At 39.5% G+C, this 24,831-nt stretch overlaps 1 protein-coding gene across 8 annotated transcripts in view; it reads left to right on the top strand.

Annotated features, from left to right (window-relative positions):
- Window positions 1-24,831, top strand: part of THADA (THADA armadillo repeat containing) — a 288,683-nt gene that overhangs the window by 7,834 nt on the left and 256,018 nt on the right. For 7 of the 8 annotated variants that reach the window (XM_073339064.2, XM_073339063.2, XM_073339067.2 and 4 more), the window contains exons 3-16: window positions 2,354-2,448; window positions 2,929-3,059; window positions 8,994-9,142; window positions 9,304-9,336; window positions 10,496-10,544; window positions 12,093-12,283; window positions 15,317-15,411; window positions 15,535-15,755; window positions 16,962-17,653; window positions 18,384-18,535; window positions 18,697-18,852; window positions 21,083-21,205; window positions 21,675-21,798; window positions 23,432-23,580. In XM_073339064.2, coding sequence (XP_073195165.2) covers window positions 2,354-2,448; window positions 2,929-3,059; window positions 8,994-9,142; window positions 9,304-9,336; window positions 10,496-10,544; window positions 12,093-12,283; window positions 15,317-15,411; window positions 15,535-15,755; window positions 16,962-17,653; window positions 18,384-18,535; window positions 18,697-18,852; window positions 21,083-21,205; window positions 21,675-21,798; window positions 23,432-23,580 — 2,360 coding nt within the window. The remainder of the gene's footprint in view (window positions 1-2,353; window positions 2,449-2,928; window positions 3,060-8,993; window positions 9,143-9,303; window positions 9,337-10,495; window positions 10,545-12,092; window positions 12,284-15,316; window positions 15,412-15,534; window positions 15,756-16,961; window positions 17,654-18,383; window positions 18,536-18,696; window positions 18,853-21,082; window positions 21,206-21,674; window positions 21,799-23,431; window positions 23,581-24,831) is intronic. The other variant, XM_073339066.2, reaches the window with a different exon arrangement.

Raw genomic sequence — 24,831 nt, 5'->3', positions numbered from 1 at the left:
GATTTAAAGTATGAATGGACCTTTTAGGACTATGATAAAGATGCAGAGGGTTCCTAAAAAGAAAAACATACAGGAGACTTTAAATAACTGCAAAATAAGGCATTCATGTATTTCTTATGATTCTTGGATTTTCCAGGGCCAATTTGATTTGAAGAGGTAGTTCAGATACTTTTGAAATGTTGTACATTTGGTGATCAAATGTGATAGAAGTTTTCAGCAGTCTTTGTAAAAGGCATTAGTAATAAAGACAAATATGTTTATATTATTGAGTATTTTGACTTTGTAGCTTACAATTAGGAACACAGGAATTAACACATGGATCTGAGGTCCATGTAGTCTAATATCTTGGCAGTAGTGGCCAAAAGCAGATGCTTCTAAGGAAGGTTAAAAACAGCACAGTAATCAAATATGGGATGATCTGCTTCTGACATTAGATTCCACCCTGATCGTAGGGTATGTCTGTACTGTAGTTCAACATCTGCAGCTGACCTGTGTCAGCTGACTTGGGCTTGCAGGGCTCAGGCTGCGAGGCTGTAAAATTGCAGTGTAGATCTCCAGCTGGAGTCCAAATGACTACATTGTTAGAATGGCTTGAGCCCTGAAGCATGTGGTTTAATATCACTTCCAAAAATTTTATCTTATTACAATAACTCTGGATAGTCTTGTTGTCCATGTACATGTCCAGTCCCTTTTTGAATCTTGCCGAGTTTTTGGTCTTAATGACAGTTCTGTTTTTGGATCAATTAAAGTAGAGTGAGAGAAACTTGAACACCTCCCTCCTGCTGCTATATCACTCTTGTGTTCTGGAAAGGAAATCTGCTGCTAGCAGGTCCTTTAGTCCTTAGGTCTGGGCTGCTGCTTCTTGTCGTCTCCCCAAAACTCTTGTGTAAAACATGACACACTGTTGGCCTTAGGGACACGGGGAACAGGCAGCCCACCAAAATGAGTCCAAGATGAATGTTTTCTCCTGAATTTGGCACTGTGTCCCTGACCAGCACACAGAAGTGGCTAGGTGCTGTGGTCTACCTATGCAGTTCTCTTTATAGGATTGCTGCCTACATACTCTAATCTTAGAAGCTCTACAGTTGGCCCTTTTCTGAGTCACTCCAAGTGACTTTTTAAAAATGAGGTCTGAACTGGCTTTTCTGTTTCCTTTTGCTTTTTTTTTTGCATTAGGTTTTGTCTGGTTGAACTTCCCATTTAGCTTTTTCAGCATGGTTTTTAATTTTCTTACAAAAATTACATGAATATTGTGCGTAAGTGTGTGTTTTCAGGATCACTTCCTTATATTCTGTAAAAGTATGTGTAGGAGTACATTCTTATATCCCAGGGGTGGGCAAACATTTTGGCTCGAGGGCTACATCGGGGTTGCAAAACTGTGTGGAGGGCTGGGAATGGAAGGCTGTGCCTTCCCCAAACAGCCTGGCCTGTGCCCCCTCCCACTTCCCACCCCCTGACTGCCCCTCTCAGAACCTCCAAACCATCTAAACCCCCCCACTCCTTGTCCCCTGACTCCCCCCTCCCGGGACCCCTCTCCCATAACTGCCGCCGGGGACTCCACCCCATATCCAACCCCCCCTGTCCCCTGACAGCCCCGACCCCTATCCACACCCCCGGCAGGCCCCCTGGGACTCGCCCCCCTGACCAACCCCCCCCAACCTCTGCCCAATCCAACCACCCTCTGACCACTATCCCCACCCCCATCCAATCCCCCTGTCCCCTGACTACCCCCGGGACCGCCTGCCCCTTATCCAACCCCCCTGCTCCCTGCCCCTTTGCCATGCCGCTCAGAGTGGCAGGAGCTCTCAGCCATGCTGCCCGCGCCGCCTGGCAGGAGCGGCAGGCTAGAGCGCTGGTGGGCCAGAGCGCTGGTGGTGCGGCACACTGAGGCTGTGGGGGAGGGGCGACAGCAGGGGAGGGGCCTGACCGGGAGCGTCCCCAGCCAGGAGCTCAGGGGCCAGCCAGGATGATCCCGTGGGCCATAGTTTGCCCACCTCTGTTATATCCACACAGATTCTTTTGCAGAATAATAATGGGTTGATTTTAGCTTTAATGTTTATCTACTGTTTTCATATAAGTGCTGTCATTTTTGCTCTGTAAAGAACTTGGCTAAGGGTTAAGGTCTATACAATGTATTGAACATGTAATGTAATCTTATAAGTGTAAAGTATTGGTATGATGATGAAAGGCTTGAGAAAGAGACGGATTAAGTGTAGAGGGAAAAGTATAAAACAATAGTGATATGTTACAAATATGATATAATTATGAATTGTTTACTGGTTCAGAAAATCAATTTACTATTTATTATGTGGTTCCTGATTAAAAAGAGCTTCTTTTCCCAAATAAAATGTAGCATTTGCAGATGCTGAAGACCAAAATCTGGCTTCTCTGCTGTTGCACTGTGTACAGCTGTCTGATGGTATCCATCAAATCTACTGTATCAAACAGGTAAGACTTCGCTAATGTTAACTAATGGTAAATTGTAACTGCTAATTTATCATGATACCTGAGATAATTTTCTAGGCACCTAGTAGCAACAGCTATTTTTAATGTACACTTGTCTTGTACGTTTTAAACATTATTAGGATCAGTTTAAAAGAGCAGTCCGTATTTCTCTAAATGTATTAAAAGTTTAGTCTGTTTTTTCAGAAATGCTCATAGACTTCAGTGGGAGCTGGAGGTGCTCAGCGCCTCTGAAATCAGATTATGCGAGGTGTCTGCCAACAGAAAAAAAACACAGAACAGGAAAAAAAATTGAACCTTTATTCTGACAGTTGAAATTTAGTGGCAGAAACAGAAACTTGTAAAGTAAATTCTTTTAAATTTGGCAAAATGAAATTTTAGATAAAGGGGAATTTCATTTCTTTTATGTATGAGTACATAAACAAAAGTTTAACCTCTGTATGGTTTTTAATTTGTTGATCACAGATTGTGACATTATTGAAGAAGATGGATAGAAACTCTGCGTGTAGCCCCATGATTAAATGCTGTTTGGATATTGTTGGAGTGATGTATTTTTCACTGGGTGCAAAGAATCCCTTGAAAAAGGTGTTGGCAAGGTAACAAATTGGATAGTAAATAAAAGCCCCTTTTTTGTTTTTCAAAAATAGTACAATTTTAGCTAAGTAGGAATGTCCGCTGCCGCAGAATATTTCACTTAATTTTCAAGTACTTTATTGTATTATAGTTCCATTACTGACATTCATTATTATTGTAATAAGGACATGCGTTGTCGTTCTTTCTGCCTTAAAATTAGCTGGCTTCTGTAGAAATGATAGATTTATGCTGGTTGATGAATGAGTTATTTATTAAGTAAATTATTTGATTTATGGTCTGGAGGTATTCTCCATGACTAAAAATGATAGAATGTGAAACATAAAGAAGTAACATACATGTGACTTTATATTATTAAAATATAACTTAAAATAGACATTTGGGTAGAAAATAAAACTTATTTCCACAGTCAAAGATGAATCTTAGTATCTGTGTTCCATCTAGGTACGAAGAATTTTATTATGATAGCTGCTATGGTGGCACATGCTCTTGCTTTGATATTGTGGAGATACTATGGTTTTCATTAATTTTACACCTTTAATACGTTTGTGGTTTGGGATCCTGTATTTAAGTGTCTTAATTTCATACACCCCAAAACATAAGCAGTAAGAGGTTCTGTGCTCTAGCATACAATATAAAGCTTCAGTTATGCAGTGTATTCTGTGCTGGTGCCCCTCCTGTAGCTGCACAAAACTCCATTGATTTGAAATCATTGGGAGTCTGTGTGGCATGGGAACTTATATGCACGCAGCTAGTTGCAGGATTACAGCCTGAGGCCTTGATTTTGTGATGTAATGTGTGCTGGTGGACCCAGGATCATGCAAGCACAGAAGTCCAACTCCACACCTCTTTGTGCAGCATCTGATCCTAATTCTGTAGCTGCATGGACCTGATCCTTCGGTCTTTATACAGGCTAGACTCCTACCGGCCTCATTGCAAGGGGGGGTCTCGTTATTGCCGGTGATCTGTAGATTAAGGTGTGATGCTTGAGATTTGGAATTGGTGCAGCAGTGACTTAGTGAAAAAACCGTGGGTGAAATCCTGCCAAAACACCTATTGACTTAATTGAGATCAGAATTTCATTTTTGCGTCTACCGAAGGGATAGAAGGGAACAAGAAGCCCAAGGAGTCATGGGGAGTAAGAGTCTGCTGGGGGGGTTGAAATCTCAAGGAGTTCTGGGGTAGGTGGTCTGGGAGGGTGGGGAAGAATTTATACAGGGGCACCTCACTGTTTTTTAGAGGCCTGTTAAATTTTGAGATATCCATATCCAGGCTCTACTTAGTTTTAATCCACCCCTGGATTTTATTCATACTATCCTAGGAGATTGAACAAATACTGCAGAGTCTTGGTTTGGAGTAATTTTAAAAACATTAAGGAAAGGCAACTAAATACTATTTAAAAAAGGAATCCAAAGTAAGCAATATGGGAATTTAAGCTGATACGTGCTCCACTTATTTCCTTTAATATAACGGCTGTATTCAAAAGCAGCAGTTCAGATTAAAGAATTTAAGACTAGTTTTACCCTTTGTCTATATGTAATTCATTAAATGTTTTCCAAATGTCATTTTAAAATGACATTTTTGGTTTGGATACAGCAACAAATAGATTTTAATTTAAAAAAAAAAACCACTTTGTTTTCTACAAAAGCAATATCACTGAAAGTCATTTGGTTCATGTTGCTTTAAAAACCACTCCTTTTCCATTGTGAGGAACTATGTGCCAGATTTAAGATAGGAAGGAATTTTTTTGGCTATTCTAAACCCCAATAAATAAGGGTTGATAGTGGAAAAGCTGACAACCATATATGCTATACTTCCAAAATTAAATTAGAATGTGTCATATTAAATAAAATATTTTAATAGGTTTAAATTAATAAAGTTAAATAGGTCATTGTCATAGAAACAAAATATTATGCTGTGTGTTTAATTTGAATTCTGAGTTAGAAAAGGGGCGAGGCGCTAAATCTAATAGCTCTATATTTTAATGGAACCTTGTGCGATTAAACAAAATTAATATAAAAAAGCAAATTACAGAACAATCAGCTATTGTCCAGTCAGATGTGAAGTAGTAAAGCTGGCAGATATTAAATACATTTGTGTTTAGTACAGTATTCTGGATTCCAGTGTGTGACGGGGTGGGACTCCACACTGCGGCGCATCTTACTGGATGTCCTGGGGATCAGCTCTCTTAACTAGTGCGCACTCTTCTGGTGCTGTCTCGCCACCTTCACTTCTGCTCCAGTGGTGTTTGCTAGCTTTTCTAGACCTTTGTTACCTGTTTTCATTTTTTTTCTATGTTGTGGTTTAAGAGGTTGCTTGTTTTGTTTTGTTTGTTTTTGTTTTGGACATAAAATGTAAAGCAAAGGTAGAGATTAATCTTGCTGTCTTCTCTGCTTTCCAATTTACTTGAGACATACTTTGATTCTCCAGATATTTCTAATTTTTTAAAATCTGTATTGGGAGCTGGACCCTCTTTACTTCTATTTTTTTTTATTTCCCCCCCCTTCCCGAGAACAATATTATAGCAAGGAAAAACCTCAAATCGGATGAATGACACTGAATAAATAAGTTATTGTAATGAGCAGTCCAAATGCATTCTGTGGGAACAAATAAAACGTTCGGTTGTTCCATCCCATGGGAAAAGGACAGGGGGGTCAGGAACCTCCAAGAGTTTGACCTGGTGGAGAATCCAAGTAGTTGTCTCCTCGGATGGGAAGCAGGAAAGAAGATTGAGCAGGAGGTGTAGCATCCCAACTTCTCAAATCCTAGGGGAGCTGTAGGGATAATCCCTAGTGATGTGGATGCAGAGATATCTGAGTGGAGGGCTGATTTCCTGGTGCTTCAGTAAATTAAATCCCCATGCAGCATTGCAGTAACAGTGGTAGAGGGGACCCAGTACAAATAAATGCTGTTTAAGCAGCATTTACTTCTAGTCAGATATTCACAGCATAAGTGAACAGTGGAAGACCCTTGGGTCTACCTCCCTGCTGTCTGTTCTCAAAATACAGAAGGAAAAGACCACGTGGAAGCCCCTTTGCTGGAGCACTTCATAGTTACAGATGTTTCAGAATAGCATAGTTAGGTGATGTGTATTCATTGCTCCTTCTCTTTTGTTTCCCCTTTTCCAAGAGAGAGGTGGTGGATCAAAGTTCCTTTCCCTTAGCCCGAGGTTAATAGCTCTTCTGTTTTGTGTTGAGATTTGTTTTATGACTCTGAAGACTAAATGTCAAAAGAAATGCCCAGTGCTCTTAAGGAGCTTATTTGATGATGTCAAATTATCAATCTGACACAATGTAGAACTCTGTTATAGGTAAAGAAATGGGTATATAGGGAGATATCTCTAGATTTTTCTCCAGCTGGAATGAGCAACGGGGAGTGGATCACTGGATGATTACCTGTTCTGTTCATTCCCTCTGGGGCATCTGGCATTGGCAGGACAGGATATTGGGTTAGATTGGACCTTTGGTCTGACCAAGTATGGCTGTTCTTATGTTCTATGAATTCCCTCATTATCAGTGTGTTATCACATTGGTCAGTCTTGCAGTTAAACTATGGAAATGTGATAATGGGGTGGGAGAAACACTAATTCAGTGAAATATGATAAAAGATCTGATACTGCAGCCTTTAATCAGGGGAAATTGATATTTATTCCAATCAGGATTTTTCCCTGAGTAATGACTACAGGATCAGACTCTAAATACACTTTTTTAATCTAATCTAATTTAATCTAATGTAAATACACTTTTAAGATTAATACTGTGGATACTATTGTTTCCTTGTTTGTTTCACAGTCTGAGAGGTAAATTTTCTTAGTGTTCAAGGTGTATACACTAAATTAAATGTTTGGGGGAGAAATCCTGACTAGTTTGATTTCCTATGAGTTATCCAAATAGTTTGCAACCAGAAATACTGTCCCATCTTCTATGGTTTCTCTCCTTATGTATGAAAAGTAACTTTTATAGCCTACTAATTTAGGGGACAACTGAATATTGAAATAATGTTAGTTATATTTAAGTGTGAGTGAGTGCTTGGCGTCCTATATATAAGTAGCTCCCTGCCCTGAGGATGGTAGTCAACTTTAAACACATGATACATTGGGTGACAAGGAATCTGAATCTTGCAGTGATAATCCCTGAAGGATTTAATGTAATAAATGTTTGTGTGAGGATTCTCTACTTTTTTGGGGGGGGGGGGAAGGGGAAGGGGGTTACGGTGTTAGAAGAGATGAGGAGAGGGAGGCTGCTGAAAGTCAAAGGGGCAGCATGGGAGAAAATGAAAAGATGAGTGGTGAAAAAGATGAAGGAGCAGTTACCACAGAGTACTTCTGGGGGGATTCTGTGTGGCAGTGCGCCTGCAGAAAGTGGCCTCCTCGCAGAATTCCTGTGCTTGCCTGCTGAAAACAGCAGCATTGAAAGTGGCTCATTGAAGCCGCGGCAGGAGGGAAGTGCGGGGGGACGACCGTGGGCGCAGTTTGTGGGGGAGATTTTCCCCCCCTCCAAATAGAGGTGAGGCATGGGGGGACATACAGGGTTACATGCCACTGCCCCCCGCCCCTTATTTCTGCAAGCGCAGAGCTGCCCAGCTGAAGGATGCTGCTTCTGGGCTCTGCTGACTCTGCAGCTGAACGCTGCCTCTTGGGTCTTAGTGCCAATCGTGCTCCCCTTCTGTGTGCTGGGAGCCTTTCTGTTTTCTGAGTAAGGGGGGAGGAATGAGTGAAGGGGTTTAGGGGATGGGGGGAAAGAGGCAGTGGGGAAGTCATGGGGGTGGAACAGGGCAGGCGGAGGGGAATGTTGGAGTGAGGGGAGGGGGATGGAGAAGAAAAGGGGATAGGGCAATTGTGCGGGGGAACCGGGAGCCCGGCATGCGGTGTCCCCTCAACAGCAGCTGGGGCTCCCCTGTTAAGCAGGCCTATCGAACCCTTACCCTGACCAGCCCTACCGCTGTATACCTGGACCCCTCCGATGAGCCTCTCACACCCAGACCCCCCCACTGATCCCCAAGGAGCTACTCTTGGACCCCAACCCCATCAAGCCCCACTTCTCCAGCACGCGGAGCCCACTGAGCCCCTCACACCCAACTTTCCTCCCCCCGCCAAGCCCCATCTCCCCACACCTAGACACACACACACACACACACACCCCGCTGAGCCCCAACCACCTTCACCTGGATCCCCTGCGGAGTCCCATTGCCTCTGCACCTGGAACCCCCAACGAGCCCCTGTGCATCGAGGTCTCCCACTGAGCTGCCCGCATCCAGATTGCCCCACACAGAAACCTCTCACTCCACACCTGGATCCCTCCACACTTGGATCTTGCTCGGCTGAGCCTGACCTCACATACCTGGTGCAGGAGGGCAGGGCCCCGGGGTACTTTTGGGGCAGGCCCAGCCCTAGCACTGTTTCAGGGTCAGGTGGAGCCTCACTGCCTAGTCCCTGTACTGGGGAAGGTGGGGGCTTCAGGGTGATCTCCCGTCTCCATGCCGCCAGGGGCCTGTGTTCCCCACTGCCATGCTGGAGACGCATTTATTTATTGACAAATAAAATTTGCAGAATTTTTAATTTTTTGGCACAGAATTCCCTCAGGAGTAACGGAGGCTTGGGAGAAGCTAATTTTTTAAAAACAAACTTTGTACCTCTGGATGTAATTAAAAATGCCTCGTGTCTTAGAGTAATGTAACTGAGGCTTGTTTCTGCTGAATATCTTTATACTTGCATTCATTTGTGTTTATTTTTTTCAATGTTGTAAAATGCCTTAAACTCCGGTCCTGTAATCAGATCTGCATGGGTACAGCCTTGCACCTGCACAAAACCCCATTCAAGTCATGGGTACTCAGTACAGGCCTGCATGGACCCAGTGGCAGGACTCAGACCTAAGTTTTTCACCAATTTGGCAACTTTGATATTGTGGCTGCTTTTTAATATTGATCTCATTCTATTGTAGTTCACTAAATGGGCTTCCTGAACACATTACGACTGAAGCAGTGCACAGTTTTGTTCGTTGTCTTAAAGAAGAACTAAAAACTACAGACTTATCCTTGTACAGAAAAGTAATGGACAATCTTGCTTCCTGTATGGAAAATTTCAGCCTAGGTATGATGACATGCAATATTATCTTTCATATTTTTAACTTATTCAATTGTGATTTGGAACTGGGTATTGTTTATAATGGTCTTGGCCTCACCCTTATTGAGATAAAGTAAATGATTGCTTCCAACACATACTTATTGAAATATATATTTCCCCCCCCACAGGTAAAGCAAGTATTAACAATTTATTCAAAGAAGGTAAGGTTATGCTATTTCTGTAGCAGATACAATAAATGTAACTTTTTTGATTGCTTATGTTTTCTTGAGAATAGCTTAAGACAGGCATAACATTTTAAATATGCAAAAGCCCCACTCTTACTCCTTTATGAAAACTCACATTCAACAAAAACTAAATGTGAAGAAAATATAAACAATTTTTGAACAGCTCTTCTTAGTGGGCTTACCAGAAATGAAAAGATTGCATGAAGATCTTTTTCCCCATTACAGTTGGAACTTGGTAGATTCGTCTGTTTTCCATGGTTTTTTATCTTCCATCTTCAACTCCCTTAGTTGCATTTATTGCTGTTCTGAATGAACAGATCTCAGTGGAACTTTTTCAGAGCAGGAATTGCTATTAAGTGACATGAGCCATTCTTTCTCCCACTTCCCCACCCTGAGGTTGAATGTGATATCTGTGAACCGTTACCAGCCTCTGCTGACCAAAGAAAGAGAACCAAGAACTGGCAGTGATGAATAATTTGATCTACCAATAGCACAGTTAATTACTGTATCATTTATTAGAGTCCATTTCTAGACCATAGGGTAAGGGCAACTTGATATATTGGAAAACTAGGTCTTTGTCCAGATAAAATTAATGGCCTCCTGTGGAATTGCAGCCTTATCCTGTGGGGTGCTCCAGAGCCTTCAGCTATCTTTAACTTCAGTTCAGCATCTCAGTGGGAGCTGAGGGTACTCAGTATCTTGCAGGATTAGGCCTTCTCAGCAAGAGAAAATTCAGCCCAGTAGTCAAGGCCGCACGGATTTGAAGACCCCAGGCTGTTGCAAAGTTGCATGAGCAAAGCTTGTGTGAGTGAGTTCCTTTCCTCCAGCAAGCTGCCAATCCTTATTTTGGAACCGTCTCTATCGACTTTCTCAGCATAACTTAAGGTTGCACAGCCCAGGGGAATTGTACAATTTTTATTATGGATTTTTTCCACTTCCTTTGAAAACTACTCCTATGAGACTATACTGAAGTTCAAACTTGATTGATATGTAATGTTGTAATGTTGCTTCCATTTGGCAAATAATTTTTCTGTCCATGCACGAACCTGCACACACACATGTGGGACCAATTTATATTTGCAGTTCAGTCTGTTTTTAAACAAAATAATTTCTTACTATAATTTATTTTTAATAGTTCTTCAGTTTCTGCAGAAGTCTCTCGTTGAAATACAGGAGGAAAACAGGCAAGTGAAATTAAATGTGAAATGAATTTAGCTATTTTAAGTCCACTCTGTGCGGAAGATACAGTTGACTCTGAATATTCTTTCTGGTGACCATAAATCCATTAATGATGTAAATGCCATAGTGATAAAGTTGATATGTTCAGAACTATGCCATGTAAAACAAGAAGGGTAAGGAGTTTCTTATCCCATCCTGGTGCATGCTGGAATGTAGAGGAAGGCGGGAGACAGAAAACCAGGATGTGGCAGTATAAGAGGCATAGAGTGGGCTGTATTGTAGCTGCCAATCTTAAGGGAGACCTGTAAGTTGTGCATACTTTCTTCATTACAAAATTGGATTTGAACTGTGTAGTTCATGAATACCATTGAACCAAACTGTACAGAGAAATATGTATAATGTAGTCTTCCATTTCCCATGTGAGTTTTTTGTTTTAATTTAGTGTTTGTTATCAGATTAGTGAAGTGGTTGTCATTGGAATTTACCCAGGAACCTAAAAAGGACATAATAGAATTTGTCCGTTTTAAACACAGACTACCATTGAAACTGCTGGTTTCTCTGTAACCATGCATCTGGTAGATGCAACCCAATAAGTTGTTTGATAGTTGTACTTCGGGTTGGGGGATCATGCTTTCCTAGGGGCAGTGAAAGGGATTAAACACTGTGTCAACTCCCCTCTCTGTCACACCCATACTGAAATTGGAGTTCAGCTGACTAAGTTGGGCCTTATATGTGCTTTGTGCATCTACAGTTGAGTTGTGCATGTCATGGTGTATGTCTCTTATAACCAGTAGCACTGTGGAATTGAGAATACCCTAGACTCCATTGCATGCTATTGTGTACACAGCTCAATGGGAAGGTTGGTAGAAGGCCCACCTCACAGACATCTGAATGCTGTATTTTCATAATTAATAGTAGAAGAGGAAAAGATATTGGAAGAGTAGAGAGGAGTTTGTCCAGTTAACTTATCATGTAATACTGAAAAGGTGAAACCCAAGTTCCATCATAATGAATTGGGATTCTTTGGAAAGTTGGGACAGTACATCGCTCTTGTATGTTCCTTATGCACGCTTGCTAAACACTTATTGGTCCATTCTTTTCTTGATATTAATGAGAATGGAACCTTAGTTTACATAGCAAGGGCTGAATAAAATCTTTTCCATGTTGAGTTTTTAGTATTCCACTTGACTTTCCCTGTTCCGGGTTTGTTAAAAAATAATTACAGCACGAGTTATCTTGACTTAGATAAAATATCAAAAGAAATTGAAATGTCTGTGGCTGTTTTGTGATTAATCTTATTGATTGTAACAATATGAAGACTGATGAGATTTGTTCACAAAGTTTATGCGTCTGTTGAATCAGCATGCAAGGAGTTGTTTTTTAAAAGAAAAAAAAGAAAATGCCTTGGACTTAGCTTCCTGTTTTATTTTTATAATATTCTCAGTGGATAGAAAAAAGTAAGTAACTTTCTTTTCTGTAACTTTGGCAAAATATTTGCCTGGGGGAAATACAAATTTTAGTTAACTTTATTTGTATTTTTTTTCCCTTTTCAGAAAGCTTAGTGGAAATAGTATTGCTGAAACTCGACTGATGCATGATTTATTGATGGCCATTAAAGTTTCAATGATGCTACTACAGAAAGTACAAGAAAATTTTCAGGGAAGTCTTTGGAAGAAACCCAGTTCTCTTGTTTGGCAAAGTATGTGTGGTTTAGTGAAGAGCTTCACAAACTTTTTAATGGATGGTAAGTATCAGCAGTTTTTAAATACTATAAAGTTTGTTCTTAGTAAGAAACTGAAATAGTTCTTTGTTGCAAAACTTGTCTTTTGGACTTGTCCTCCTTCAGTTTAAGTCACTGAGTGTTGTATTGATTTTGGTAGCTTACTAAAATCCCAACCTTACTCCTATCATCAATCAGAATGAGCGGAATTTACAGAGGGAGAAATGAGACTTATCAATTATAGATATTTTTGATGAGTGAATGGCATTTCTGTTATCTTTCAAACTTTAAAAAATAGCTTCAGTGAGCATTGCCAGACCTTTTTATGTGTGCAAAAAATTTGTACCAAATAAATACAGGATTGTGCTATCAGAAGCACATATGGCAATGTTGCAGAAATACTAACTGTGGTATGTAATCTATCATTTAGTTCAGCTTCTATGCCAGATGACTGGAGGGTACCTAATGTGACATCAATTTTTTAAAAAGGCTCCCTAGGTGATCCTGGCAATTACAGGCCAGTAAGCCTAATTTCAGTATCAGGCAAATTGGCGGAAACTATAGTAAAGAATAGAATTATTGAACACATAGATGGACACGATTTGTTGGGGAAGAGTCAACATTGTTTTTGTAAAGGGAAATCATGCCTCCCCAATATATTAGAATTCTTTGAGAGAATTCATTGATTCTTTCTTTCAACAAACATGAGAACAAGGGTGATCCAGTGGATGTAGTGTACTTGAATTTTCAGGAAGGCTTTGAGAAAGTCCCTCACCAAAGGCTCTTAAGCAAAGTAAGCAATCATGGGGTAGGAGGGAAGGTTCTCTCATGGATCTGTAACTGATTAAAAGATCAGAAACAAAGGGTAGGAATAAATGGTCCATTCTGAAAATGGAGAGAGGTAAATAGTGGTGTCCCCCAGGAATCTGTAGTGGGACCAGTGCTGTTCAACATATTCATAAACGTTATGGAAAAAGGGTAAGTAGTGAGGTGGCAAAATTTTGCAGACGATACAAAACTATATAAGATAGTTATATCCAAAGCAGATTGAGAACAGTTACAAAGGGATCTCACAAAACTGAGTGATTGAATTTCATCTGCCATTTTGTTGCCCAGTGTTGATAAATGCGAAGTAGTGCACGTTGGAAAACATAATAGCAATTATGCATATAAAATGATGGGATCTAAATGAGCTGTTACCACTGAACTCCAAGATCTCTTTCTTATCATGGATAGGTCTCTGAAAACCTCTGCTCAATGTGCAGTGGCAGTCAAAAAAGCTAACACAATGTTAGAAACCATTAGGAAAAGGAGAGCTAATAAGACAGAAAATACCATAATTTCACCGTATTTAAATCCTAAATTAATTCACCCAAACCGTGAATACTGTGTGTAGTTCTGGTTACCCCATCTCAAAAATGATATATTGGAGTTGGAAAAGGTATAGTGAATGGCCACAAAAATTATGAAGGGTATGGAACAGCTTCCATATGAGGAGAGATTAAAAAGACTAGGACTTTTCAGTCTCAAAAAGAGTCGACTAAGAGGGGATATGGTAGACGTTTATAAAATTGTGAATGGTGTGAAATAAGAAAGTATTATTTACTCCTTCATATAACACAAGAAGCAGGAATTAATAGGCCTGAGGTTTAAAACAACTAAAAGATAGTACTTCTTTGCACAACACGTAGTCAACCTGTGGAACTCCTTGCCAGGGAATGTTGTGAAGGTCAAAAGTATAACTGGGTTCAAAAAAGAATTAAATAACTTATTGGAGGATAGGTCCATCAATGGTTATTAGCCAAGATGGTCAGAAATGCAACCTCATGCTCTGAGTGTCCCTAGTGTCTGATTGCCAGAAGCTGGGAGTGGATGACAGGGGATGGGTCACTCAATGATTGCCTGTTTTGTTCATTCCCTCTGGAGCACCTGGGATTGGCCACTGTCGGGAGACAGGATACTGGGCTAGATGGACCATTTGTCTGTGTAGTAAGAGGAGGCCCTGAAACATAAATTCTTGTATCAGAGGCCCAGTCTGAGGCCTGAAGCCTGAAACAAAGTAAAGCCTGAACCAAAGTACTTCCAGGCAGTGATAAGCAAAGCTGGGCTGTGAGCCAGAGGCAGGTCCCACTCACAGAAGTTGGCAAGAAAAGGTTGTTCGAAGTACGTGCATACACACACATAAGTGCTAATGAGAGGAACTTGTGCCAGGACAGCTGCAGAACACTCCACAGACATAACAAGGAACAGGCAGGTGCATCTTAAAGACAGAGTCAAAAGGACAACATGATGGATCGATTTGTTTGAACTATGATGAGTAATCTGTCTGGCAACGGTATAAAAATAGGTCCCGGAGCGCATATCTTTGTCCAGCCTAGGAGGCAGTGGAGTGTCCCGTCACTGATTGAGCTGTGTCCATTGCCAGGGAGCACAAATTCGTAGTATGCCCTGTAGAGTCTATAGGGAACTATTACTGTGCTTTGTTTGACAATAAACCTGGTTCGGCTTCCTTCGTACCTTACTAGAGTCTGTGGTCTTTGGGGGTTCTCTCGGGGTCTGCTGTGTTAGCTATCTGCGCAGAGCTGGGGCAGCACACAGAGGGAACACGCACGCAGCCAGCTGTTAGCATCATCGAAGAAGAGCAGAGTACCACACTGGTAGCAACCGACAGCACTCTGATCCAGTTTGGCCGTTTTTATGTTCTTTCTTATGTTCTTATAAATAATCATCTCTATTTCCTTTAGAAATTTTGCTTACATTATATTTTATTGTAAATGTATAATATGAGCATAGCAGACACTGCCAGAGACTTCCTTTGTGAATTTGGGCAAGTCACTTAATATCTGTTTTCCCCCATCTGTACTATGGGGATAATATTTTCCTACTTCATTTGAGTATTTTAAGTTTTTAATTTTTTTAATACTCACCAGGAGCTCAGATACAATTGTAAATTGTCCAGAAAAATTAAAATAGCATATTTACAGTTCTAATAGTTTCTATCAAATAGAGCAAGCACTGTACAATAAAGAATGTTTTCTTTTTTCTATCTATCACAAGGAGGTCTCTTACCAACTGTTCAGACTACCTCAGGATTGGCTGTCATTCTCTTTACTAAGACTATGTTTGAGCCTGTTGAAAAGTTACCTTGTTTGGTAAGTATGTTTCTTCTCTTAAAATAAAGCTATATATATTTACTGCTACCATTTATTAAGTACTTTAATGTTCTATTTTTAATTAATCAGTAACACTGGCATTAATTGCTTTTGCTTTTGCAGGTCAGTGACTTGCTCCTCCACTCAGTGAAATGTGCTAGTGTACCAGAGTGGTTTGTGAGCAGCTGTGGGAACCTCTGTACTGAAGAGCTCTCTGATTCAGTCCTCCTCTTCCTTTGTCATGGAGCGCTGGCCATGTTAGAGTGGAAGAATGGCAGTATGGGTGAAAATGGAGAGAAATTACTCTTAGATATTGCGTTGGTTTTGTTATCTTTGGCTTCACAGTAGGTCTATATTTTTTTTAATGCTGTTTTATTAACTTTTTTCTGACCTCTTACAAATTCATTTCTGTCATTGAAACCATACCACTAACAATGTCCTGCAGTCCATATCCTTTTCTAAAGTTGGAAATTTAAATTACTCTTGTCCAAGTTTTGCCACCTTTAATACCTTATTCTGAGTAATCCTAATGATATCAATTATAAAATAAATAAAATATTTGCATATTTCATTGACTAAACGTGTTCACAGTTTTCCACTGTTTCCTGAAATGCGGAAATATGTAATTTTTCTTTTGATTTCAGTAGGACTAGCGTTGGAGTAAGGGATTACTCCATATGAGAAAGTGTGGCAGACTCAGTGCTTACATCATAATGTAAATCTTATTTGCTAGATTTCATCTTTTCTGCCAAAGATTCTTATTCTCTTACAGAATAAAAGGAGTGGAACTCTTAAAATGTGATGAATTATGTGGATACAAGCTTTGAGTACTTGATGACCCTTAAAACTGTCATCCCTATTAAAATATATCCCATATCCAGCTCCATCCTCCCTACCTAAGGGGCCAAGGAGGTGGTTACTGTTTTTTACATTGCGTCATTACTAAACTTTGTTCAATTTTTAATTTTTTCTTGTAACAAAGAAAACATTTATCCTTTTATTTGTAAAGTAATTATATGAAAAATAGTAAAGCTGTTCAGATATCAACAAATACTCAATTTCTTATGGGCTTAGTCCAAATAGCCAGTCAATGCTATTTTTAAATTAAGACTATTTGTCAGGGAATTCTAGCAGTGATAATAATCCATGGTAAAGAAGAGAGGGTGGTTTATTGCAGTGTTTCTCAACAACTGATGCGGGGACCTGCACCGGTCCCTGAGATCTCCCTGACGCTATTTAGGAAGGCAGCAAACTGGTCCCTGGTATCAAAAAGGTTGAGAAACGCTGGTTAGTGGACTGAGCATGGAATTTGAGTTCTGATCCTGCTGCTGACTCAGTGTGACTTGTCACTTATCTTCTCAGTCTCAGTTTTCCCACCTACAGTGGGTGGTCACTGTTTCCTTACTTGCCTAAGGGGAAGGCAGAGGAGGGATATTATGAATTAATGTTTTTTAGTGCTTAAAAAATGTAAAACAATATTTAATAAGTAATACTGAGTGGATAATGACAAATGGGAACACTGCAGATTTTTTTTCTTTCTTCTTTTAAAGATTAAAAGAATCCAATATGGCAGTATCTTTATCTAGAATCTTAGCTATTTGGACTAATTCAGCATTGGATGTCCTTGAATCAAGCTCCCAAAATCTGAAGTGCAGTCTTAATGGAAACTCCAACACAACTGGGAAACTGCTGGAATATGTGTACACGCATTGGGAACATCCTTTGGATGCTGTTAGACACCAGGCCAAGTTGATATTCAAGAATATCCTGCGGATACACCAAGCCACTCTTAAAGGATCTGTTGTAAAATCAGACCCTTTCTTGTCAATGTTGACAGAGAGCTTGCTAAGTTTAGAATGGCATGTTAAAGGGAAATATGCTTCACTTGGCTGTCTTGTGGAGTGTGTGGGTGTCGAAAATATTTTAACAGTGGACAGAACAATCCCAGCGCAAATCTTGGATGTAATGAGTGATCAGACTCTTGCACCTTATGCAAGTGATCTTTTGGAAACCATGTTTATAAATCACAAGAGTCATCTAATATCTGCATTTCAAAAAACCATCTGGATTAATCACTGGCATGACACATGGGTATCTCCTCTTCTTTTAATATTGTGTGAAGGAAATCCTGACCAAACTACTTACGTAATAGATTACTATTTACCAAAACTACTGAAATGTAGCCCTGGCAGTCTGAGCTACATGATTAAAATTCTTCAGGCTTCAGCTGATGCTAATATTGGTAAGAAAATAAACTTAATATTTATAGTTCAGATGTTTAGATAAGCTGCAGCAATTGTAGAGATATGATTTCTGATTTGTTTTTTTTTCTTGGAATTAATAAGTGGGAGAGGCAGGGTGAGAAATTCCAGGCTTTCCTTAAATTGCTCTCAGCATAGCTGAGAGGAATTTACAGTGATGGCTGAGTGCATATATAAGAGCTTCTCCACTTTAAGTTATGTTTTTCACATCCTTACCATAAAACAAAATGTCACTCCAGCTTTACTTGTATTTTTTTAAATTAAGCCTGCCTAATAGTTTCCTTATTTATTAGTTTTTAGTAATAAAATGCATATAAATTTCTACAGTATTTATGTATATTTTGTTCATATTTCTTATAAACACTTGCACACAACAAGTGTAGAGGAAACAAATCAGTAAGCTTTGTAGTTCACTTTTCATAAAATATTTTTATTACAATGGGCAGTGATTAAAAGGTTTGTGGTGCTGTTGTAGCTACATGGCTTGGTGGTGGTTCTCAGAGTGGTTTAGTGAACTGCTGCTGTTGGTTCTCTGAGCCGTTTCTGACGGTACTTGGAATAAGGAATGGGGGACCTGATTGGATCCAGGAGAAGATCCTTCTCTTAGGATGTCACCCACAGACTAGAAAGGTGGGGGATCCCTGAAGTAGAGTATTGACATTCCAACCCGTAATGTGTCAATACAACAGAAATTATTTATTTTTTCTTTAGGCTCTTGCAATACCAGAGGTGCTCTTGGAGCCTTGATGGCATGCCTGAGAACAGCTAGAGCTCATGGACATTTACAATTTAGAGATATCATGAGGGATGGTCTCCTATCAACTGGATATGTAAAGCACGGTTTAGTTCATCAGCATAATCAGGTAGATGAAGAAAGTTATTTTTGTGCTTTAAAGTTTGAAGACTTGGTTAGCCTTACAATGTTTTGTTTTATTTCAGTATCATTGTACAAACTTTCTGTTTCAAGTATTTATTCTAGGTAAAAACAAAAAAAGTCTATACTTCACTTTGGGATGTTTTGTAGGTTCGCATTGATGCTTTAGGTTTGCTTTGTGAAACTCATCGGAGCACAGAAATCTTGACCATGGAAGAGATGCAGCTAATTCAGTTTTTTATTACCTACAATTTGAACAGCCAGTCTCCTGCAGTGAGGCAGCAGATTTGTTCCCTACTAAAAAAGGTAATCTTCAAGAATAAACAATGTAGTAAAGCCCATGTATTTATCATTTTTACACTGTTTAAAACCAAGTCTCTTAGCAAGTTATAAAATGGAGACTGTTCTTTCAACTGAAATATGTACTATTTGTGATCCGGTAATACTTAAAAGGTCTAGTTGTGGATCAGGCCCCATTGTATTAGGTACTGTACAAACCCAGAACAAAAAGATGACCCCTGCCCCATAGAGCTTGCAATCTAAATACAAGGTAACAGAGAGTTGGGAGAGTACAAGAAAACATTGAGACAAAATTCGTCAACATTTTAGTCAGTGGTATCAGTGCGTTATCGGTCTTCCTTTTGTACCATGATGCCTACAAAAAACTTGATGAAGAGTTTTGAGGAGGATAATGCGGTATATTTGAAGATGTTTATGGAGAGCTCCTCTCAAGCATGAGGGGCAGCATGGGAGAAACCAGCAAAGGTGCTTGTTTGAAAATTTAACAAGTGGATGATGGAGGCTGATATCCTTGTCCAATTGGAGACAGAAGTTGACATTTCGATTAGTGAATTGAGAAGTAGGTAGAGTGGCGATAGGCCGTGAAGGAACTGAAGAAAAGCAGCTTTTCCTCATGGTAAGGATAGGGGCACCAGTGGAAGGATTCAAAGAAGGGTGACGTGGTCAAAGCAATGGGCTAGAAGAATGATCTTTGTAGCAGTATTCTGAATGGATATGAGCAGGGGAAGACTGCATTTGTCCAGGGATGTTGTTGTAATCGAGACATGAGGTGAAGGAGAGTTTTATCTGAATGGTGGGTAGAAAAAGCCAAAACAGAGGGATTATGCAGAAATAATCTGCAAGATGTAGATATAATCGGCATGTGAAGAGCTAGAGAAAGAACTGAATTGAAGAGGACACCCAGGTTACAGCTGAACAGCCAGCATATTGGTAGTGGTGTGCACAATGGCTGACAAAATTGGGCATGAAGGAGAATGTAGGCTTCAGGACAAAGATTAAGAGCACTGTTTTTTGTCGTGTTCAGTTTGAGCTGATGGCTAGACATGCATGGGGAGATGTCAGAGACAGGCTGACATTTTAGTTTGGACAGAGAAGACGGATCTCGAATAGAAAAGTTTAATCTGCGAGTTGCCAGCATAGGGAAGAGAGTTTAATTTGTGCTTCTGGGTAGTCTTATCAGCAGATAAGCTGTTGTGGGAGAAGAGACGGGGAGCAAGGACAAAGCCCTGTGGAACCCACTGAGAAAGTTGGAGAGGGGATGAAGGAGCATCCTCTGAAAGGTGTGCTGGAGGAGTAATCAGAGAAGTAAGAGGAGAAACAGGAAAGGACAGAGTCATGAAATTCAAGAAAAGACCAGATTTTAAGAAGAGCATCGTTGACCGTGTTAAAGGTGGCTGACAGGTCAAGCCACTGTGTTGGGCGGCATGAGGATGAGGACAGAGTGCTGGTTCTGAGCTTTGCTAGGAAGAGGATAGTAGAGAATTTTGCAAGGGCAGTGTCAGAGGAGTGCAAGGGGCAGAAGCTTAATTGGAGTGGGTCTAGCATGGGATTGGAGGAGAGGAACTCCAGGTGATGATTGTAGATCACATGTTTAGTGAGTTTAACGTTGAAAGGGAGATGGAGTGGTAGTTGGAGAGGCAAGTGGGATTAAAGGTGGGAGAGACTAAAACATGCTAGTATTGTCATGGAAAGAGAGAACCAGAGGAGGGTGAGAGGTAAAGGAGAAGAGTAAGGTAGGGGATAAGAGTGGACTGGAGAGCAATCAGGAAATGGGATGAGGTCACTGGGGCAAGTGGAAAGGTTAGAGGAGGACAGGAAATATGAAACTTCTGCGTATATGATGTGGGAGAAAGAAGAGAGAGTTGTAAGGATTAAGGAGCTGAAGGGAATAAGATATAAAGAAGTGGCTGTGAACTTTTTAGAGTGGGCATTCCAGAGACAGCAAGAGAAGGGGAGGAGGGGAATGGGTGTGAGGTTAGGAGTGGGGGTAGGGATGGAGGAGGTGCATGTGGTATCTAAATTTGTGCTAGCAGGAGAAGGGGGCAGATCAGAGTGGAAAAGGGAGAATCAAGGAATGATGTCAGTAGTATGATTATTACATGGTGCATGAACTTGTACACTTTTTGAAACTATAAGCAACTAAACCTGAAAACTTTGCCCAAATGTTTGTTTAAATCTGCTGTTAATCATACTTCTGTGTGTGTGTGATCAACTACATTTTGCTTGTGTTTAAAAGTTGTTCTGCAGAATACAAGAAAGTTCCCAGGTACTTTATAAACTGGAGCAAAGTAAAACCAAACAAGAATTAATTAAAGAATCAGCTAAATGGGATCATTTTGCAACCTTACAGCAGTATAAAGTAAGTATAGGAGCTGTTACAAGAAGTCTAATAATAATAATAATACTTATCATTTTTATAGCACTTGAAAAGCATTAACTACTAATTCTCATAACACAGTCAGGAAAATCAAAATGAAGGATATCCAGCTGCCTGCCTGGAAGGCTCTTCTCAATTTCACTTTTTAAGCTGGGCAGCTGAGAAACCAAAAATTCCATTTTGGTTTTCCCACAATGGAATTTTTTATGAAATCTTTTCCTGGTTTGGGGCAAAAACACTTTTTGAAAGTGCTTCTGTTGCTGCTTTATTTTTGTTTTATTTTATTTTTGTAGAAAGAGTTTTCCATTTTCTGGCCAGCTCTGATTTTTTGCCCACTGTGTTGGGCGTCATAACTGTGTGGGTGTCATCTTGTCTCTGATTTCTCAATAAATTTTAATTAATGTGCATAGCATGCAAACTGTACTCAGCACATGCCTTTTGTAATCTTCAGGATTTCATTTCATCTATATGTGACAAACTTTTTGAAGCCCTGTTTCCTGGCTCATCCCATCCAACCAGATTTTCTTCATTAACTATTTTGGGATCAATAGCAGAAATATTTTCTGCTCCAGAAGGTGAGGTGTTTGACTTTCATGGTGGGGCATCGGTAGGGTTAAAAAATGGGCTTGCTTACAACAGTGCACTGATTAATTGGGTACTCAATTTTTGTGTCCGTTTTGCAAAAGTTACACTTCAGGTGCAGTTTGCTATATTATTTCTTCTTTAAATAAAATGAAGGTGTCAACAGAATAAGAAAATTCTGGTTTAGGAATGAGTGTAAATTAAGGGATGATAAATGCAGTTTTCAGAAACTATGGGAAATCGAACATACTGCAGTTAAAATACCAAGACCATAAAAACTGTTACATCTGAAAAGACTTAAATGATAGTGGGTTCTCAGAGTACTGCACACTAAAATGGGGAATGTTTTTAAATTAGGTGATTGCTCATGTTCTGTGCTGGTAACGGTTAAAGTGTTGAGACAATTGTTTCTTTCAGTGTCAGGATTATTCGAACATTCTAAAGTATTCATAATAGGAGCCTGTTTGAAGTGTTTATAATTAGTAAATTCTGTGTTTAGATTGTATGAACAACTTAAAAATAAATGGTTTGTAAAAATTATCTAGAAAAAGCTAAGTATTATTTGAGCAAGAGAGCAGAATGACTCATTAAATTCTTGCTACATTTTCCTCTTCCCCAAAACATCTGTATGAATGAATTAATCTTATTTTCCTAAAACACTCTTGTGAACATCAAGTCGTAGTGGGAGGTATTAGAGGCTTTCAGAAATCATAGAGACCAGACTGAAGATATACTAATGAATTCAGGAACTAGACAATATTTTTAGAGGGGACTATATTAAAAATTTAGCTAATCTTATGATCTTATATGTAGGAGTAAAAGTGTGCTTTTCAAAATAGTGTTCACTTTAGAGTCTGTTGCTTCATTCCTGTTAATCCCAAGTAGTCAGTCATGGATAGTCAGCCCCAAATATCATCTTGTTTTTTTTAAGAAAAAATATTTGTAATTTTTTTTAATTTAATTTTATTTTTTAGCTTTTATGGTTTTGAGCTTTTAGAGTTCAATGTGGTCACATTTTCAATCTTTTTTTCAAAGTCATAACAGCTAGAGGTTTTCATTTAAAAAAGAAATTTGATTTTCTCACCTAATTACATGGCTAGAGCTTTAAGGAAAGCTAACTTGGCGAGAGTTGGCAAGTCTGAGCTTTGAGAATATTAGAATTTGTTTTTAATGTGGTAAGTACCTTTTGTACTCTCTAGGGCTTACTTTCTAGATTACAAATATATTTTTTTAAACAACACAAATTGATTTGTAGGCAGTGATAGGAAAACTCTGCATGTTGAAATAATGCATTAGTCTGTTTAGCTCTAACACAGTCTTAGAACTTGTCTTCATTGTGGGATGGTGCACATTAATGTGTTGAGCATTAATCGATCCATGTAGATCCTGCTGGCTCATATTAAATGTTTAACTAGGGAACATTGAATGCCCACCAGCAGGGTCTACATAGCCCAATTAATGCTCAACAAATTCGTGTGCGTTAGAAATCAAACTCCCATAGCGTGCATTATCCGACTATGTAGACAAGCCCTTAGAGTTTGCAGTAGTTCCATTAAATAAAAGTGGAATACAAATTCTTGTTGTGTGATAACAAAGCATAATGGCAACATCGGTTTCTTTGAACAGGTCAGACGCAAGCAGTCTTTCAGTTGGCTCAAGAAATTGATTCTACCCGTGTTCAAACTCTAATCCAGTGTTTTGCCAGCACTTTTGAGGAAGTAAAAGTTTTAGCATTTGAACTTCTTATGAAACTACATGATATGTTAGATTTACAGGTATGACACAATTTTAGTTTAAAGATACGGATTCCCTAAAAATCATACTTCCCATTTTAATTGTTTTATCAAGAACACAGACCGCATATCAAATGGAGAAGATCAAAATGCGATGGTCATTTTCACAGTAGCATGTGGTTTTGGTCTGATATCCTTTTTTTGCTTCATTGGTTGGGAGAGTAGGAGTAAAATGTAGTTGGGAAGGGAAAGGAACCTTAAGGAAATGACTTGCGGCCGCATGACCTTGTACTGTGATTGTATCATATCTCATAAATTAAGAAGGGGTCAGTCCAAGTCACTACTTTTGAAAGTATTAGAGATATGCGTGGTTCAATAGGTGCCAGTTTTCAATCTCCAGCATGTTTGAGACACTGTGTTGTTGAAGGGGCTGTTTTCTTGAAGAGGCATAAAATCCGAGGACCAAACCAGGTCATTGAAGATCCTGTGGCGCGCGCTGATTAGAATGGGGTTAGTGACCCAGGTGTTTGGGCAAAGTTCCAAGTTGTGTGGTTATATGCTGTGTATCTAAATTCCCCCATTAATATCAGTTGAATAAAGGTACTTTCTGCGTTTAAATATTGTGTTGCTATGTGTTGTTAAGCTGCTTCTGCCTTGACCCCTGGGGTGTTTCAGTTTAGTGGTGAATGACGTGAACACAGTATGTGCTTTGCACTAAAGAGTGAAAAGTATTGCCTGTCCGTGCCTTCTATTCTCCTCTGCTGTGCCTGCCTTTTGAAGGATATTGTTGAGGCATTTGACTTGCTACTGTTGTACCTTAGAACATTCAGTTCTTGGTCTCTCTTCCTTACACTGGTTCTTTGTGGCTGGTTTTAAATTTATTTTTCAAGCTGCTGCCTTTATTGTCTGCAAATTGTCCCCTTAATTAATCAGATTCTGGTTTATTTAATTCTTGCCATTTGTTACCCTGAAAAAGCTTGATTTGGAATGTATAAGCAAATCAGTGGGCAGCTGCTCTTTGTTTTTTATTGTTTTTGTGTGTGTGCTGCACAGTATATGTTGTGCTCTTTTATAATAATCTGCATAGGGCTTTTTCTGTATAAAGTCTGTTACCAGTTAAAATGCAGAAGAACATGTTTTGTTTTCATAATGTTTTGAAGTGTCTGAGCACTACTTTATATATGAAGAGTCTTATTTTCAATAGATCTGTAGGTATGCATTTGCTAAATGTTAGCAAATGTGCTTGTGCAAATCCCTGTCTTGACATACTTAGTTATAAGGTAGTTGGTATAC

Source organism: Lepidochelys kempii, chromosome 3 (assembly GCF_965140285.1).
Source record: "Lepidochelys kempii isolate rLepKem1 chromosome 3, rLepKem1.hap1, whole genome shotgun sequence".
Lineage (NCBI taxonomy): Eukaryota > Metazoa > Chordata > Testudines > Cheloniidae > Lepidochelys > Lepidochelys kempii.
Note: the sequence above shows the minus strand (reverse complement) of the source record. Positions and strands in the feature narration are given on the sequence as shown.